Consider the following 16,072-nt stretch of genomic DNA (forward strand, 5'->3'; position numbering starts at 1 on the left):
GATAAAACAAAAATGCACACAAATGATACTCCTTGTTATTGAACGAATTTATTCTACAATGAACTATTTGTAAAAATCCCCAAAAACATACAAGTTTATTGAAAGGTCTTGTGTATGAAGGACTACTAGAAATGCATTTTGACAAAAAATACTTTAAAACTGTTGAGGGCTTGTCTTAGTTTCGTTGTATAAACTTTGTGATTCTTTTTTCATCAGTTAAATGGTACACCATGTATAAATTACAAATGATATTCCATCTTCCTGGTCATGTCGAATTCCAGAAAAAAAAAAAAAAAAAAAAAAAAAAAAAAAAATAAAAAACATAATTTTGAATATACATGAATCAACAACAAAAAGGAAGTGATTAAAGTTTGCTACATATTTTATTTCCCATTGCTAAATTTGTCAATTTTTGTATATAAGGAAATAATTCAGCGGAAATATTGACGTCAGTGCTAGTTCATCATTAACATATCAAGATGGAGATGGTTTTGTTGCTGATGTTAATAGGTAATTTGTGTTTCGAGTTTTTCTTAGTATCAAATAATTTAGATTTAATTTGGAGCATGTACAGAGCTTAATATAAAATGATGATTGTTTAAACGAGTATAAATGTTTATGGTTAATGACTATGAGATTGAATGGAAAACACATTTCAAACTAGACATAAAATGTCGACATATGATATGACGATGCAGGCAGCGTTTATATATAAATACATTTACAGGACAACACAAAAATCAGAATCAAGACATGAAAATGAATCAGAAATTTGTATCATAACAAGGAATACCACGATCAATAATTTGAGTAATGAAAGTGGGCAATGCATCGGCCTTGAGGGAAACGTGTGAATAAAATTAGTTCGTCCCTTTTTCGAGTTCTTAAGATTGACTTGTCTTTCTATTCGAGACACGTTATATACTTCTGATAACGCAATGAAAGTAAATGGACAATATAAAGAAGACCTAAATGTGATAACCTTACTTAAAGCTGCATTAGCTGCCAAAATTGTTCCGTTTTGATTCTACTGAATTTTGCTGATTCAATGAAATAAGTTAGTAGTAATGCAATTGACGAGTAATCAAAGGAACCAAGGTTGTAGCAGTAATCACAAGAATGCAATCCAGCGACAAGAACCAGACGAAGAAAACAGACTTATACGACAAAGAACATAAAGTAACTAAAATCATACATACAAAGTAACAAAAGCAAATGAGCTACTCGGATTCAACTAAAACCTTGGGGCATGGATCAGGTGCTCTGGTAGGGTAACATCCTCTGCTTTTCTAGAAACACCCGCCGAGTTGCTCATAAAAAGTCAAGTCCAGGATAGACAAACGAGGAAAGGAAAACTATGACCCGTTGAATAAATCTGTTTTCATGGTGCAGATGGGTACACCATAACGATCCACGAGTTCATGATGACGACCATACAACTTCTGAAGTGATGACTTCAATCTTGTAGCAACATAACCCTGTTACAGGAGCCTTTTTGTTAGCAATTAATGTCGATAATACCTACAGAATATTGTGAAAAAACGCTTTTTTTATTCAGAGAAGATCGATAGCTCTGATCTAATTATTTTTCGCCGTTACTTCCAAAGATTGCCGATAGGACATTCACCTTGCTTAAAGATACTTTAACCTTTGTAAAGTAACAATTATATAGGGATACACAAGTAAGCACGTGTCTTGTTTTCATTTAATTTTATCGTACTTCTTGATTAGTTTCCAAATAAATAATGACCATATTTGAGCCACATTTTATCACAATATATTCGAATATGTCTCATGAACAGCTTAAGTCCCGCGGTCTTCATTACAGCCGAATAACCCATTTTCTTTACAATCAGATGTGTTATTAAAGAAGCGACCCTTACAGCACATGCACGGATTATGGTCACTAGAAGTCACACGCATACGAATTTATCTAGGTCGATGTTTTGTCTTGCAAGACAATAAATATATAGACACCTATTTCATGTATTTAACGCATATTATTTGTGGATATCAAATGAAGTTATACAGGAAAAATAAAATTTAGTAGAAATAATTCAAAGAGTAGTCAAAGGAATCAAGGTTATAGCAGTCATCAAAAGAATATAATCCAGGGACAAAGACCAGACATGGAAAACAGAAAATACACAACAAAGAACATAAAGTAACTAAAAAAATACATGCAAAGTAGCAAAAGCTAATGAGCAACTAATGACGTTATGGATGTCTCCCCTAATGTGTTGAGGCATCAAAGTTAAGGTATATCTCAACAGAAACAACAATTTACGAAATTGACAGCTAATGCAGCTTTAACAAAGAAAAAAATAGGTACACGTATTATTGTGAGGCAAAAACAATTACAACCAGATAAAATAAAGAACAAAAAAGGGGGTCTTCTCTTATTTTAGTGAACCTAACAAAACAGATGCCCATCATTATCCAAATATTGACACACTGTAAGTTATCTTTACTTACCTATTGTTTATCAACTCATTAGGGGAAACATCCACGACTTCATTATTTAATTACTCTAAAATCTAAAATATATCTCAAACGATTAACTGAGCGATTGTCAAAAGAATAAATAACGCTTACAAAAATAAACGTCATAAATCAACATCCATGTACATGTAAGTAATCCGACTATGATACAACATCCCTGTATATGTAATTGACCAAACTATGATACAACATCCCTGTATGTGTAAATGATCCGACTCTGATACAACATTCCTATATATGTAAGTAACCCCACTATGATAAAACATCCCACTATATATTTCTATCGTTCACGCTATTTTATCCTGCTTTCTACCAAACAAATGATGGGTGTCGAATAACGCAAGTTTTATTCCTCCACTGCATTATATTGTCTCCTGGTTAACTTTTTAATTATGAGAAACGTCAAAAACAGGAAACAATTAACAAGTTTAAAGTATAAATGACACACAAATTTCATGTTTTATACATTTATATTTATGAAAAAACTAAAGTATGTTTAGATAAAATACGTGCATAAGAAACGTTTTCTCATCAGGTTAGCGTTAAATAAAGTTAGAATGATTTATTAGTGTTATCACGACGACCTAATTGATATGCATCAATGAAAACCGAAAGTAACACCCACTTACCACGCATAAAAAAGTTAAATATTTCTGTTATTGTTTATCATGTTCTTCTCGAAGTTGTTTAGATTGATATATCTATAAGAATATACTCGCTGGCAAACCAAAACTTTCAATATTTTAACTCTCATTCGTAGAAATCACGTAAAAAAGTGTAGAAGCCCCACACATTTCACATAAACTAAACACTACACACGCATAACTAAATGACATAGCACAGTCACGTAACCACGTGGCTTATTAACATTCGTATGGCTCATCATCGACTTTGAATCAATTTATCTTCATTTAAAGGAAGTAAGTAACTACAAGGGGCATTTTTTATGATATATATTAGGTGTAAAAAAATCAAATCAACCAAACATTGAACTTTAAAAGTGCATTCGCAGATCGCCGCGCTCGAATGATTCCTGAAAGAAATAAAATTTTCCAGACAAATTTCGCATTTTTAATTGATAAAATGTGGTTACAGCGCTTGCAAAAATAAAAAAACAATACCTGAACATACCAATATATTTAATATATTTATTTTATTTATTCGCTTCGAAACAATCAGATGAGCTCAGGACCCCTCATGATTTGGCTGTTCCGAAAACTCGCAAAATAATTTTGATATTTACGATAATATTCATGTATTTAAAGGTCCTATCCACCCAAATATAAATAACTATGAAAACACCATTGAACCACATAATAACTCGGTGTTACTTTCATGTACCAGATTAATTTCAATGTTTTTGTTTCCTCTTGTTAACTGTCTCAAGAACCATTAATGAAATTCTAACAACGTCCCATCTCAAACTCTTACTGTAAGTTATCTTACTGGTGTTCATGAAATATAAGTTTGTTGGGGAATCATTAATCTGAAAAAGGTAACCCCTTTATGAGTATACCTAAATACATTTTTGTTTCAATTTAATATTAAATTTTCCAAGGATTTATATATACATATAGCGTGCTAAGCCGCTTTTAAATGTTCATGGTTTTATTGTACACGTGTGCATACTCTCTTTATCATAGTCCAAAGAGTATCAGCAGACTTTAGCCAGGTATTGGTAACTTTTGGCCATCTTATATGTAATCAAATAACTGATAGGTACAACAATTTCCTCACCTGTTTCCGGAAGTGACATATACATACGAGGAGGCGGGCATGCTGTTTTGAAATGTCCTCTCAAGAACTACGCACAATGGCTGTCTCTAAATCCGACGAAAATCTTAGCAAACGACAAAATTAATGATGAATTAGATCCTGAAATACGGCGAAGATTGTCCATTAGTGCTGCTAATGAATTGTCCATTACCAATGTGACTCACGGTGACTATAAGAAGTACAGATGCGTAGGTCAAGGAGACAAATTAGACTACGATATTATTTTGATGAAACATGGTATGTGAACTGAACTAATTATATACCTTTACACGTTACTTTACTGAATTAAAGATATTGCCCGATTTTCATTTTTTTCTTGCGAGACAAGAACCCTTTGTCGGTGAGGTAAATTATTATAGCAAGAATTTTATCGAATTATTATCTCTTGCAATATAACAGAAACCACTTGTGGAGCAGGACATGTTCAAAATTCATGAGCCCTTAATTTCACTCCCGTTTTTTTATGGGTGATCATAGTGCTACATATAGTGCTTTTTGTTTGTTTTTTGTTTGTTTTTTTTTTTCGTTGGAGATCATGCTGATATATGAAAATCTTAAGTCTTTCTTTTTGTGTGTGACGTCTCGTTTTCCATATTTTCAGCTGTTATATGTTATCTAATTCATTCTATTCGGTTCGCTACATTGTGTTTATATATCGTCATTTCAAATGGCACCACGGTAAACCCCACTAATCGTGATGCATTTTTAGTAAAATTGTTTAGAAAAAAATGTATCGAAATCAAAATGTATCTATGTTTCATAAAACGACACAAAAACTGATAATAATAAAAAGAGAACGCAAAATTTAAGCAAAGCAATTCGATCATGTGCCATCTGATTTTGAAGCAAAAATATATCATATTCTTGTCGCATTCCAGTCTTATCACATAATGAATGCAACTAATTTCATATTCTCCATTTATAGTCGATCCCTCGAATTTGAACATATTAAATAAGACAGAGACAGGATTATTATATGGTGTCGTAGGGAGACAATTGACAGTGGAATGTACAGTCAAATCTGGTTTCCCACTTGAATCTATTATGTGGATGTCAGAAAATGCATTACTGAAGGTAGGAGAAGGCGGATCACTGACGTGGACTTTCTCACCAACAGCATTGGACGATGGTAGAAATTACACTTGTCTGGCAAATAACAGTGACGTGTTTGTCAACGACACGGTACAACTTAAGCTAAAGCGTTTGTATATACTTACATTAATATATTCATTTTGACTCTCATTTGAAAGTATAGCAGTTCATGTGTTACCCACAAAATTAAATTTAAAATAAAATAATGAATAACAAATTAGTGCCCAATTGATGATAACACAAATATAGTAATGATAGTTAGAATTAATGGTTAAATATCTTAATTTTGTAGATGTCCCAGTACTATCAATAAATCTGACGACAGCACAACCATTACAAGAAGGTACAACTTTATCATTGGTATGCAATGACATAAAAAACGACGACACCAACACATCGTACAGCTGGATGTATAAGGGGCAGAACCTTAACAAAACTACTAATGTACTTCAGATACAGAACATCACTCGACAAGAACGTGGTATTTTTACCTGTAGAGGACAGAACATTGCTGGCGAGGGAATGGAAAATATCACACTTGATGTTTTATGTAAGTAAGAATAGACAATAAAGGTATATAATATTTCCACACGGACGACAAGTTAAGAATAATCAAGAGAACTAAGGTTATATCAATAATCAAAAGAATGTATACATGTAATCCGAAGACCAGAAATAGAAAAAAGACATACACAACAAAGATCAAGAAGTAATTAAAATTATACATACAAAGTAACGAAAGCAAATGAGCATTTCAGACTCCACTAAACCCAGGGAGCATGGACAAGGTGCAAAGATGGGGTAAGCTTTTCTAGAAACACCGTGAAGTTCCTCATACAATGTCAAGTCGGGGGGTAGACATACGAGGAAATGAAAACTATGACACATTGAATAAATCAGTTTTCATGATGCAGATGGATACACCATAACGATCCACGAGTTCATGATGACGACCATGAAACGTCAATCTTGTAGCAAGATAATTCGGTTCCAGAAACCTATTTGCTAGAACTCTAGAGCGATACAAAAAGTCTGCGTAGTTTTGGCTACCTCTGGCATAAGGTATGAGTTATGATATGAACACTCGATACGCAGGTGCTGAAGGGATGTTGATACAGATGAAAGGAAACTTGACGATTCTGAATGAAAACTCACGTTCGTCGTAAATTTTGGCCGAGAGTTTTCCTTTACCATCGATTTCGAAGTGTATATCAAGATATGAGACTGAATTCACATTGCCTATGGTATCCTTTATCTCAAATATATTGGGGTAGTTGCGATGTATCAGATCCCCGAAATTAGGAGTGTTTAGAGATAATACGTCATCTCTATAGCAGAAACGGAGACTAAGGGATCTAGCTAAATGATATTTCTTCCTTTCCTTTGCATCAGATCATCTATAAAGTCAGCCTCATTAGAGTGAAGTAATAGGTCAGCAAGTAGAGGAGCGCAATTTGTTCCCTTTGGATGCCGACCGTTTGGTTAAAATAAAACATCTACAACACTGAACAAATATGTTGTCAATTAAAAAATCAAGCATATTGTAAAAATCTTCCTCAGTATATTTATAATTTGATTTGGAATTATTTCATACAAGTATGAATAATCTCTACTAAGAACTATATATTTGCATATAGGTGTACCATCTTATTTGGAAAAAAACAACGATGTAGAATGTTTCAAAGTCGGGATTGTAACTGGGTATGGGGAATAGAAGTTGACAAATCACAGGTTTTAATGCTATTATATTCTGATAATAGTCTTGAACTGATTGTCTTCAAAAGATCTTTCGATTTTATTCAGGATCCACATTGAATAAATACTACGGGACTAATAAGTGTTTTGATAGGACTGCAGACCCTTTTTTCAATTGTGAGTATAGAAGTTAAAAGTTTTGAAAGAGGTTTGGTGGTACAATTTGCATATCCAGCTATAACACTTATGACTTAACTAATGATATGGAGTATCTACTGTAAACAGGCAATCTATTCCGTATTGTCAACGTTCCTTTCATCTGTGGCAACATCCCAATTTCGTGTTCATCGCCTGAATATAGCTGAAATATGTGTCTTCTTCCGTCTGCCCTGGACTTGATTTTTTATGAGTAACTCGAGGGTGTTTCTAGAAAAGCTTACTTACCGGTGCACCTGGTCCATGCTCCCAGTTTTCAGGGGAGTCCAAGTTGCTCATTCACTTTTGTGATTTTAAATGTGTTATATTGGTTAGAATATTGGTTCCCTTGATTACTCTTTTAAGCTCATGGGTACTAAGACATTGGTTTATACATAAACTATTTAGTTGTGTTTTAGTACATTATATAAGAATTACTTTTTTAACTTTCTTAACTTTTTATTTAGATGGAGCTGTAGTTTACAACACTTCTATTAATATAACAAAAGAGGATATGATCAAACCTATCAAATGCAATGTGTCAGGTGATCCGACTAACTTTACCTACGGTGAATGGAAACAATTAACAAATATAGGGAAATTTTGGAGGCGTCTGAATGGAACGAGGAACGGAGATCTGGACCTATCGAGGTATTACAAAGACAATATGTATTCTATTGATGGATACTTCATCTGTAATGTTTCCAATGGTATACGGACGAGAAATGGATCAATTTGGCGCACTGGGCATGTAGCAGTACACGTTAAAGGTAAATATTATATTCAACATTTGATTTACGTTTGAACTTTCACTTAACTTTTCCTATTTTGTTTTCAATTTTCAGCTTGCACTGCCATTTTTGAACCTTAATAGTCGATTGTTTCATGTATTTTTCATTGATTACAGCATGCACACCTAGATGCAAACATTAAATTCATCCTTCTATCTTTATTGCAGAAAAGCCATTTGTCACCAAAGAGTCAGAACTTACTCAATACGGTTATAATGATCAAACCTCTACAATATCAATATTAATGCTAAGTTCGGTTGCTGTAAAGAGTCACTGGGAAGATAGCAATGGTCAGGTTTACTCAGACGAAGCGTGCAAACAAAAGATACTCGAAACAAATCTGTCAGGGAAAAATATTTTTGTGAAGGGTTATAACTGCACACTTACAATTAACATGACAACTGCTGAACATTTTCGCACCTACACAATTACAATTAGCAATGTTTATGGACAGACTGTCTTCAATGTAAAACTGAATCACACAGGTACATATCTATATGATTATTTAAGGCAATCATTTTATTTGAAATGGCATGTTTAACGCTTACACTACCGGTTCACCTGGTCAATGTTCCAATGCTTGGAGTCCGAGTTGTTCATTTGCAGTTGTTACTTTGTATTTATGATTTTAGTTACTTCATGTTATTTGTTGTGCATGTATGTTTTCCATGTCTGGTCTTTGTCTCTCGATTACTTATATTATACACTTAGAAATCGATGGTAAAGGAAAACTATTGACCAAACTTTACGACAAACGTGATAACTTTTCATTCAGAATTGTCAACTTTCCTTTCATCTGTGGCACACTGAAAATAGTAACATGAGAAATATTATTTCATTTTAAATCCTCTTCATTGTTGGTGTATTGATTTTTAGGCTGTATTTTTCTCCATGACTTGTAATTATCTCATATTTCAGCGTCAAACGTTTTGTAAGTAAAAGCAATCTAAACTTACCCCATTTGATGTCAATTCATTGTAGTTTATAATAAAGTATTCATGTGCTGTTTCTTTATGTTGTATTTTTATTGATGTTTTATGAATTCGGTTAACCTTACCACTGTTGAATTTCTTACTTTGTTGATAGCGCATCACATAAAGCATTTCAATCATAAGATTCATTTTCGTTTTTCGTTTTGAAGGTCCACCTGGGAAACCAAATATAAATTTCCTGAAAGCAAATCACGATTCTGTTCAGGTGAAGTGGCAACATGGATTCAGTGGAGGATATAAACAATCATTCCATATCCAGTTCAGGACACTGGGACAATATGATTGGGGAGAGCGTATGTTTGAAGGGAAATCTGCCTCATTACAAAACCTTAACCCAAAGACAACTTACGAAATACGAATGTGGGCTCAGAATAATATGGGACGTAGTAATTATACCAAGGTATACAAGATAAAGACGGAAGGTAAAATATACATTACTGCATGCTTATATAATATAGACGAAACATGTGATGTGATATCATGTAGGTGTCACTTGTAAGAGGGCGAAGTTGAATACATTGGTATTTATAAAAATGATTAAGCCGTCTATGGTTTTAAATTACTAGGATTTATTTTTCTTCATAACTTTGTAAAACTTTGTAGCGTTGGTTACATTAATAGTTTGATCATTTCTCCGTTAAACTGAACGCCGTCAAGGTTTGAACATCACATGCTGTTGTTATTAATTTTGGTTCCCAGTTTACATGCTGGGGTTTATTTAACTTCCCGTCAGAGTGAAATCAGGCTCTCAGTCATTTGTACTATCAAAACTTTCTATATAGTGAGGACGGAGCGACTGACATGAGAATTACTTAAACAAGGATTGTGTTGCTCAACGTTAAATTTCTTAAAATAAAATTCCCTTGATAAGAACTTTTACAACAGCATGTCATTTTGGACAACGATCAGCGATCTTAAAATGTTTTATCTACTTCCGACCATTTTTACGTGTAGTGTCTTGCAATAGGAACAGTTATATTACCACAATAAGGAAGTTTTCTAGGTTTTAATCTTAGTTTCTGTTGTTGTTGTTTTTTTTTTTATTCGTCATTTAGTGTAGCACCTTTTGTTTTTCATACGTTGTGATTTTAGTGTCCTTGTGTTGCTTGCAAATGGATACATGAATTCAAACATGTCATGTTGCTCCGAAAGATACCAGATTCGTATTTGAATAGTCTATTGACGTCAGAGTTTGGATAACAATTAAATTTTATTTTGTGACCTCAGTAATACTTTTATTCAATGAGAGTTCACCTAAACAAAATGGGAAAGAATATTATATTCTTTTAAGTTGTCGATAAGTGTGAATACGTCTTTTAACTTCTTTAGCACCTTTTGTTTTGATACTTTTACTTTTTCAAATGCAGAAATAGACGGTTACAAAAATTCCGTAAACATCAATTCCGACGAAATGTATAGACGTATGTACGTGTACGATTTATTTGATTACTAACTTAATAGACCATTCATTGTTACCTTCAGAAAAAAAGAAAAATCTGAAAATCGTTCCCGTGACAGCATTTATTACAGGAATTCTTTTCAGTTTAAGTGGACTACTTATGTGTTTCTGGTGCTATAAAGAAAGGGGTAAGATGTATTATGTATCATATAGTAGAACACGGGTCTTTTAAACTTTCTTCAAAAATTGAACCCCGAAACAACTCCTTCAATCCGTTTTCATTATATCATTCTGATATAAAAAAAAACGAAAAAAAACAAGTGCTCCGAAAACAAATGTAATTCAGTTACATCTTCATTTCAAATTGTGTGGATGTTTTAAACGTTAATTTGTAACCACAATAAAAACAAAACGACACTAATCAACCAATACTATACTTAAGCCAGTTTTATGCAATTGAAATCCGTTCGTCCTTGCTTAAGACAAGTACATGTGATAGGCAATGTTTTACTTGGGTTTCATTCTATGATGAACAAAGTCGTTACCCTTAAAACAGACATTGAACCTTCATGTGTGTTTTAAATTCTGTATCAATTCTACCTTCGTCTTGTATGTACCCAATAATTCATTCAATTTTTTTTTATTAATGGAAACATTGAGAACAAAACAAAATTTCAGTTTATAATATTCATGTAGAAGTTGTTATTTCAGGAAAATGGAGCACCAAGCAACATGAAAATGTACAGATGGAGTAAGTATGATTTAAATAAACTAACTAGGACAATTTGCTGTCCTCAAACTGATTTATTAGTTTTCCTTTCCTCGTTTGTCTTCCCCGGACTGGACTTTTTATGAGAAACTTGGCGGGTTTTTCTGAAAAGCAGTGGACATTTATCCTACCGGTGCACCCAGTTTATAGTGGAGTCCGAGTTGCTCGTTTGCTTTTGTTACTTTGTATGTATGATTTTAGTTACTTTATGTTCTTTGTTATGTATGTCTGTTTTCCATGTCTGGTTTTTGTCCCAGGATTACATTCTTTTGATTACCGCTATAACCTTGATTCCATTGATTTCTCTTAAGATGTCTAATATCTTAAATATTGAATGAGACAATGCCTTTTACTCACCGAGTTAAGTGTTTGTTAAATTTAGAATAACAAATGAGGAAAATATGTCATAGCTTTAAAACAGAATAATCTGTTTTGGCATATTTGTTACACCAGTATTCAATCATTTACTATATCTTATTTTTAAATAGATATCATCAAATACTAGTAGAGTGTAGTTGGTCTATTATGTTAATTCTCCGTATTTTAGTTGATTTTGACTCTTAAGGAGCTTGCGTTGTCTCCATAATGACATGCTATCGTTACTGAATTGCTCTTCCTTTTTTATCAATTTTGTGTCACTTTCGTGATACTTCAGTTGCAATTTCACATTCCAATGTTACATTAAATCGAGTTTGAGTTCGTCAAGAAACAGAAAAAAGTTCTTAGTGTTAAATTGTTGACGGTATCTAATGAGAGGGCAAATGGAATGTTATCTGCCTTCCATAAATGTTATTTCCCAAGAGACAGATAACAAACAAAAATTAAATGTTCTATGTCATAAACACAATGGGTGTTGTTTCAATAAAATACGTGATAATAATGTTTATATCATATGCACAGATAATATCACCTTCTACGACAAAAAAAACAGAAGAGTCATTACACATAACATGTATGTACAAATCAAGATATTTTAATTGCATGGCGGTCGACGGATATTTAAAGAACGCTGATAATTATAATACCACATCCGGGTTCTGCCTTTGGGAACTGGCCTCTGAAACACTTTTACACAAACAAAATCATCACATTATGCCTATAATATTAGCATAAATAACAAAATACAAACATTTTAATGTTATAGTATACAGATACAGCAAGTCCAACAAGTTAATGATAGTAAGTGTAGTTAACAATTTGTTTTGGGTTTATTTTTTTATATCTGTTATTCTGATACAGCAAAATCTCTTAGTTAGACAGTTAACATTTTAACTACCTATGTTGAGAAGTAAGTGGAAGTTTGTTAAATATTCTAACAATTGAAAAAAATAAATATAATTATACCTTATTAGACTATGTTAATTAAACCTGAAGTATATAGAACTTAACTAATAATATAAACTACGTTCTTCTTGGAATGATTAGGCATTTTTTAAATCTTCAAATGAAGTCAATCAAATGTTTCTATGTGCTCTTATATCTAAAAGTTACAAACTAGATACATGTTCATTATCTTATATCAAATTCTGAACCAACAATCGTAATAGAACTAGGAAAGCATTGTTTTAAAATAAATAACTGGAATATATTTGTTTTAATGAAGTTAATGATCAAAACGGACTACAAAATCAGGATATGGCAGTTGTTCACAACCTGGCCCAACCACCAGTACCGAATGCAGCCGCGAATAACCTTATATATGGTGCCATCAGTGATGATAACGACGGATACTCCTCTATAGATAGACGACAGAAGATTGCAAAGGAAGAACAAGTTCAATATCAGGCACATCGTCATAGCAAAGTCTTATCTTCTGCTGTTTAATGATTATGAGAGCAGTATTCTATGACTGATATTCACAGCTCCTATGATATTAAACCGCATCAAATGTGCTAGCTGATATTACCGTTTTTGTTATGTAAATATCATTATCATTGTTGATGTAAATGTGTATATATGTACATCTGGGGTTGCATATATAATGGTTGGGGTTAAACAGACATGCATAACAAATAGTTATTTACTGTAACATAGTTGAAGAGTATGACGGATGCCAATATGTTGTAATGGGACCGTTAGTCACTTAACAAAATTAAGCCGCATTCGCCAATGATCGAGCCGTATATTGCCCGGTGACAAGCCATCGACAATCAGATTTGATCAAAGATTCAATCCATTAGTCAAGTCATTTATCTGGCTATCTACTACAACGCAACAAGGTCGTCCTGCCACCACCTCAAGAATCTTCTTAATACGAAACGTTTTTTACCATTAATTCACTACGTCCACATATCAACACCTCCCTTAAAGGAGAACAGATTTATTGGCTGGATTGGCTACCCTGTCGGAAATGGTTAGCTATGACATCTTCTATAGAATTTTATGTAGCCCAACTGTGGTGTCTTACAGTTTCTATCTCCGACTGTTCTTTGGTAGAACGCGCTGGTGACGATGATGTTTGTAGATCTTTCCTGTTAGAAAGGTGTTTGCCTCGTGTTAGTCTGTCTCCCTTTTTAGGATACTTGTCTTTGTTGATGTCAACGAGTCGATGCTGGATCTTATACAGCATTGTTAGTCATGATATTTTTCTTCTCTCTATAACGAGGGCCGTTTCAAATTCTTCAACACACTTGAAACACCCCATGCAGTTCTGGTGGTATTGGTATGGTCACATTTGTATCATGTTCTCATGGTGATAACATCCTTATGATTGGGATCTTTGGTTAAGCATGAAAATCACGTTTATGGAAAAGAACAGTTTAAGATTGTCAATCACTTTTTTATGATCAATTTTCTCGTTCTCACAAAACATTGTACCCAATGAAACCGATTAAATCCTAAAATCTAATCTAAACATTCATACCATGTTTAATTCAAAATTAAGGTACCGTGACGTAGAACGTACAAAATCACCAAGAACTGAGGACATGATTCGTGATGACCATATGTGACACAAAGTTCAATTTTACAATAATTCGGAATAATCCTTTTATGAAGGGCAATTACAAAAACAAATTTAGGTCATTGGCACAAGAAATGTTCAAACGGAAAGTTCGTATAATAAGTGACAAAAAATCAGAGAGAACACCGTAATTGTAGTTAAGGAACCTCTTAAATAAAAGGAGGGTCAAAGCAGGTTATTATTGCGCGCTTAACCCCTCTTTCAGTACAGTATATCATTTCCCAATATATTTCAACGTAAATGTGACGAATAAAATTGCCACCGGTTTTTCAGTTTATCAATAAACCAAGACCAATAAAAAGAATGTTTCGGCTATGATTATCTAGCCCGTATATAATTTTGAAATTGGGGCACGGTCAACGATCAACTATATATATATATATATATATATATATATATATATATATATATATATATATATATATATATATATATATATATATATGACCGATACTAATATTGACATGGAGAACTTGTTTTCCGACAGTGGGAACTTTTATCTTAAACTGTTTTTGACTGTTTAACTAAACATTGCTTTCGGTTGACACTATTTTTTATTAAAGATATCGTATATATACTTCCATTCCATGTTAGATTGCATTAAATATAAAAACAAAAATGTTTTTGTAGATGGTGTCTTATTGGAACTACCTTTTATTCAATGTTCAACGCTAAAGGTAGTAATGCGTACATTACTGGGGAACCTCGGATCACTACCGGCGTTTTTCACAAACGCCCTATATTTATGGAATATTCTGTTTCATTATCATCATTTTTTTTTATTTTTTTACATTCTGTTCGTTACATATGGTATATAGAACAAATCGTTTTTGTGTTTTGGTTATGTAGTTAGTTTTAAATGTCTCTCATTTTTTTTCTCAACTTTTGACACCTTGTAATGTTTTACCGATATTTACTAATACAATTGTTTTTATATTTTCCTTGTCTTTATGTCATTTTGAGTTCGCCAAAAAACCATATTTCCGTTTTGCTTATTCGGTGATATAAAAGAGTAATCAAGGGAACCAAGGTTATAGCGGCAATCAAAAGAATGTAATCCAGGGACAAAGACCAGACATGGAAAACAGACATACACAACAAAGAACATAAAGTAACTAAAATCATACATTCAAAGTAACAAAAGTAAATGAGCAACTCGGACTCCACTAAAAACTGGGAGCATGGACCAGGTGCACCGGTAGGGTAAGCGTCCTCTGCTTTTCTAGAAACACCCGCTAAGTTGCTCATAAAAAGTCAAGTCCGGGGTAGACAGACGAGGAAAGGTGATATTTTCAGAGACAAAAAACAATGAGTGATGTTTAAATCGAATAATAAACAAAAAGTCGTCAGTTTGACAAAAATAAGGGTCATAGACTCCTGTAAATATTCAAGGAGGACAAACAAGGTACATAATTAAATAATGTGTCCTGTGGATTTTCTAATAAAAAGAGAAGTGGGAAGTTATGAAACAACGTTTAGGAAAAGAGGCTGTTGAATTGAATTCTTGTGCCACGTCAAGCTGCTGCGATGTTGTAATATAATTTATTTTGCCAGATTTATGCTGCACTTGACTTGATTATGAATCAGATAAGTGTACGGTAGTTTTTTTTGTTACTCTTATTCAAAATTATGCCGGATTAAATATGTCGGTAGAAATTAATGTTCATTTGTTCACTAATGGTACCGCCAGTCAGTCAACTGAAACCAACTTTACTACGTTTGATGAGGTATTAAAATCACAAATCAAGACTTTTCCTCGTAAGTTGATAAGTCATTGTCAAAAAGGTTTCTCCTATTATAACTATTATTGTTTTATATGTAAATGCCCATAAGAATGATTTTTCAATTGTTTTATGCTTCTGTTTATATGTTGAAGTCGTTCCAACAAATTGTAAATAA

At 33.1% G+C, this 16,072-nt stretch overlaps 1 protein-coding gene across 5 annotated transcripts; it reads left to right on the forward strand.

Moving 5' to 3' along the window:
- The first annotated feature begins 368 nt into the window (after positions 1-368).
- LOC148608597 (contactin-3-like) lies at positions 369-15,109 on the forward strand. Of its 5 annotated transcripts, none has more exons than XR_015915100.1 (12): positions 370-510; positions 4,222-4,515; positions 5,204-5,479; positions 5,663-5,920; positions 7,728-8,030; positions 8,219-8,536; positions 9,193-9,465; positions 10,520-10,630; positions 11,154-11,193; positions 12,356-12,390; positions 12,815-13,564; positions 14,804-15,109. XR_015915100.1 is itself a non-coding variant. In XM_088544865.1 (11 exons), exons 1-11 carry the CDS (start codon positions 480-482, stop codon positions 13,033-13,035), a joined length of 2,160 nt encoding a protein of 719 aa, XP_088400991.1. In that variant the 5' UTR covers positions 370-479; the 3' UTR covers positions 13,036-15,109. The 5 variants fall into 5 exon arrangements, 3 of the variants coding, with proteins under 3 accessions (XP_088400993.1, XP_088400991.1, XP_088400992.1); XR_015915101.1 differs by having other exon boundaries at positions 12,815-13,129; XM_088544865.1 differs by having other exon boundaries at positions 12,815-15,109.
- The last annotated feature ends 963 nt before the right edge of the window (positions 15,110-16,072 follow it).

The sequence above is a fragment of the Perna viridis genome, chromosome 9 (genome assembly GCF_037379345.1).
Source record: "Perna viridis isolate PV_CMFRI_1.1 ecotype Kerala chromosome 9, ASM3737934v1, whole genome shotgun sequence".
In the NCBI taxonomy this organism is placed as follows: domain Eukaryota; kingdom Metazoa; phylum Mollusca; class Bivalvia; order Mytilida; family Mytilidae; genus Perna; species Perna viridis.

Excerpts from the sequence above, each read along its gene's own strand:
- LOC148608597 (XM_088544865.1), top strand. The coding sequence starts at position 480 with ATGGAGATGGTTTTGTTGCTGATGTTAATAG. Across the intron at positions 511-4,221 it reads TTTGTTGCTGATGTTAATAG|GTACAACAATTTCCTCACCT; the intron begins GTAATTTGTGTT and ends AATAACTGATAG. Across the intron at positions 8,537-9,192 it reads TGTAAAACTGAATCACACAG|GTCCACCTGGGAAACCAAAT; the intron begins GTACATATCTAT and ends TTCGTTTTGAAG.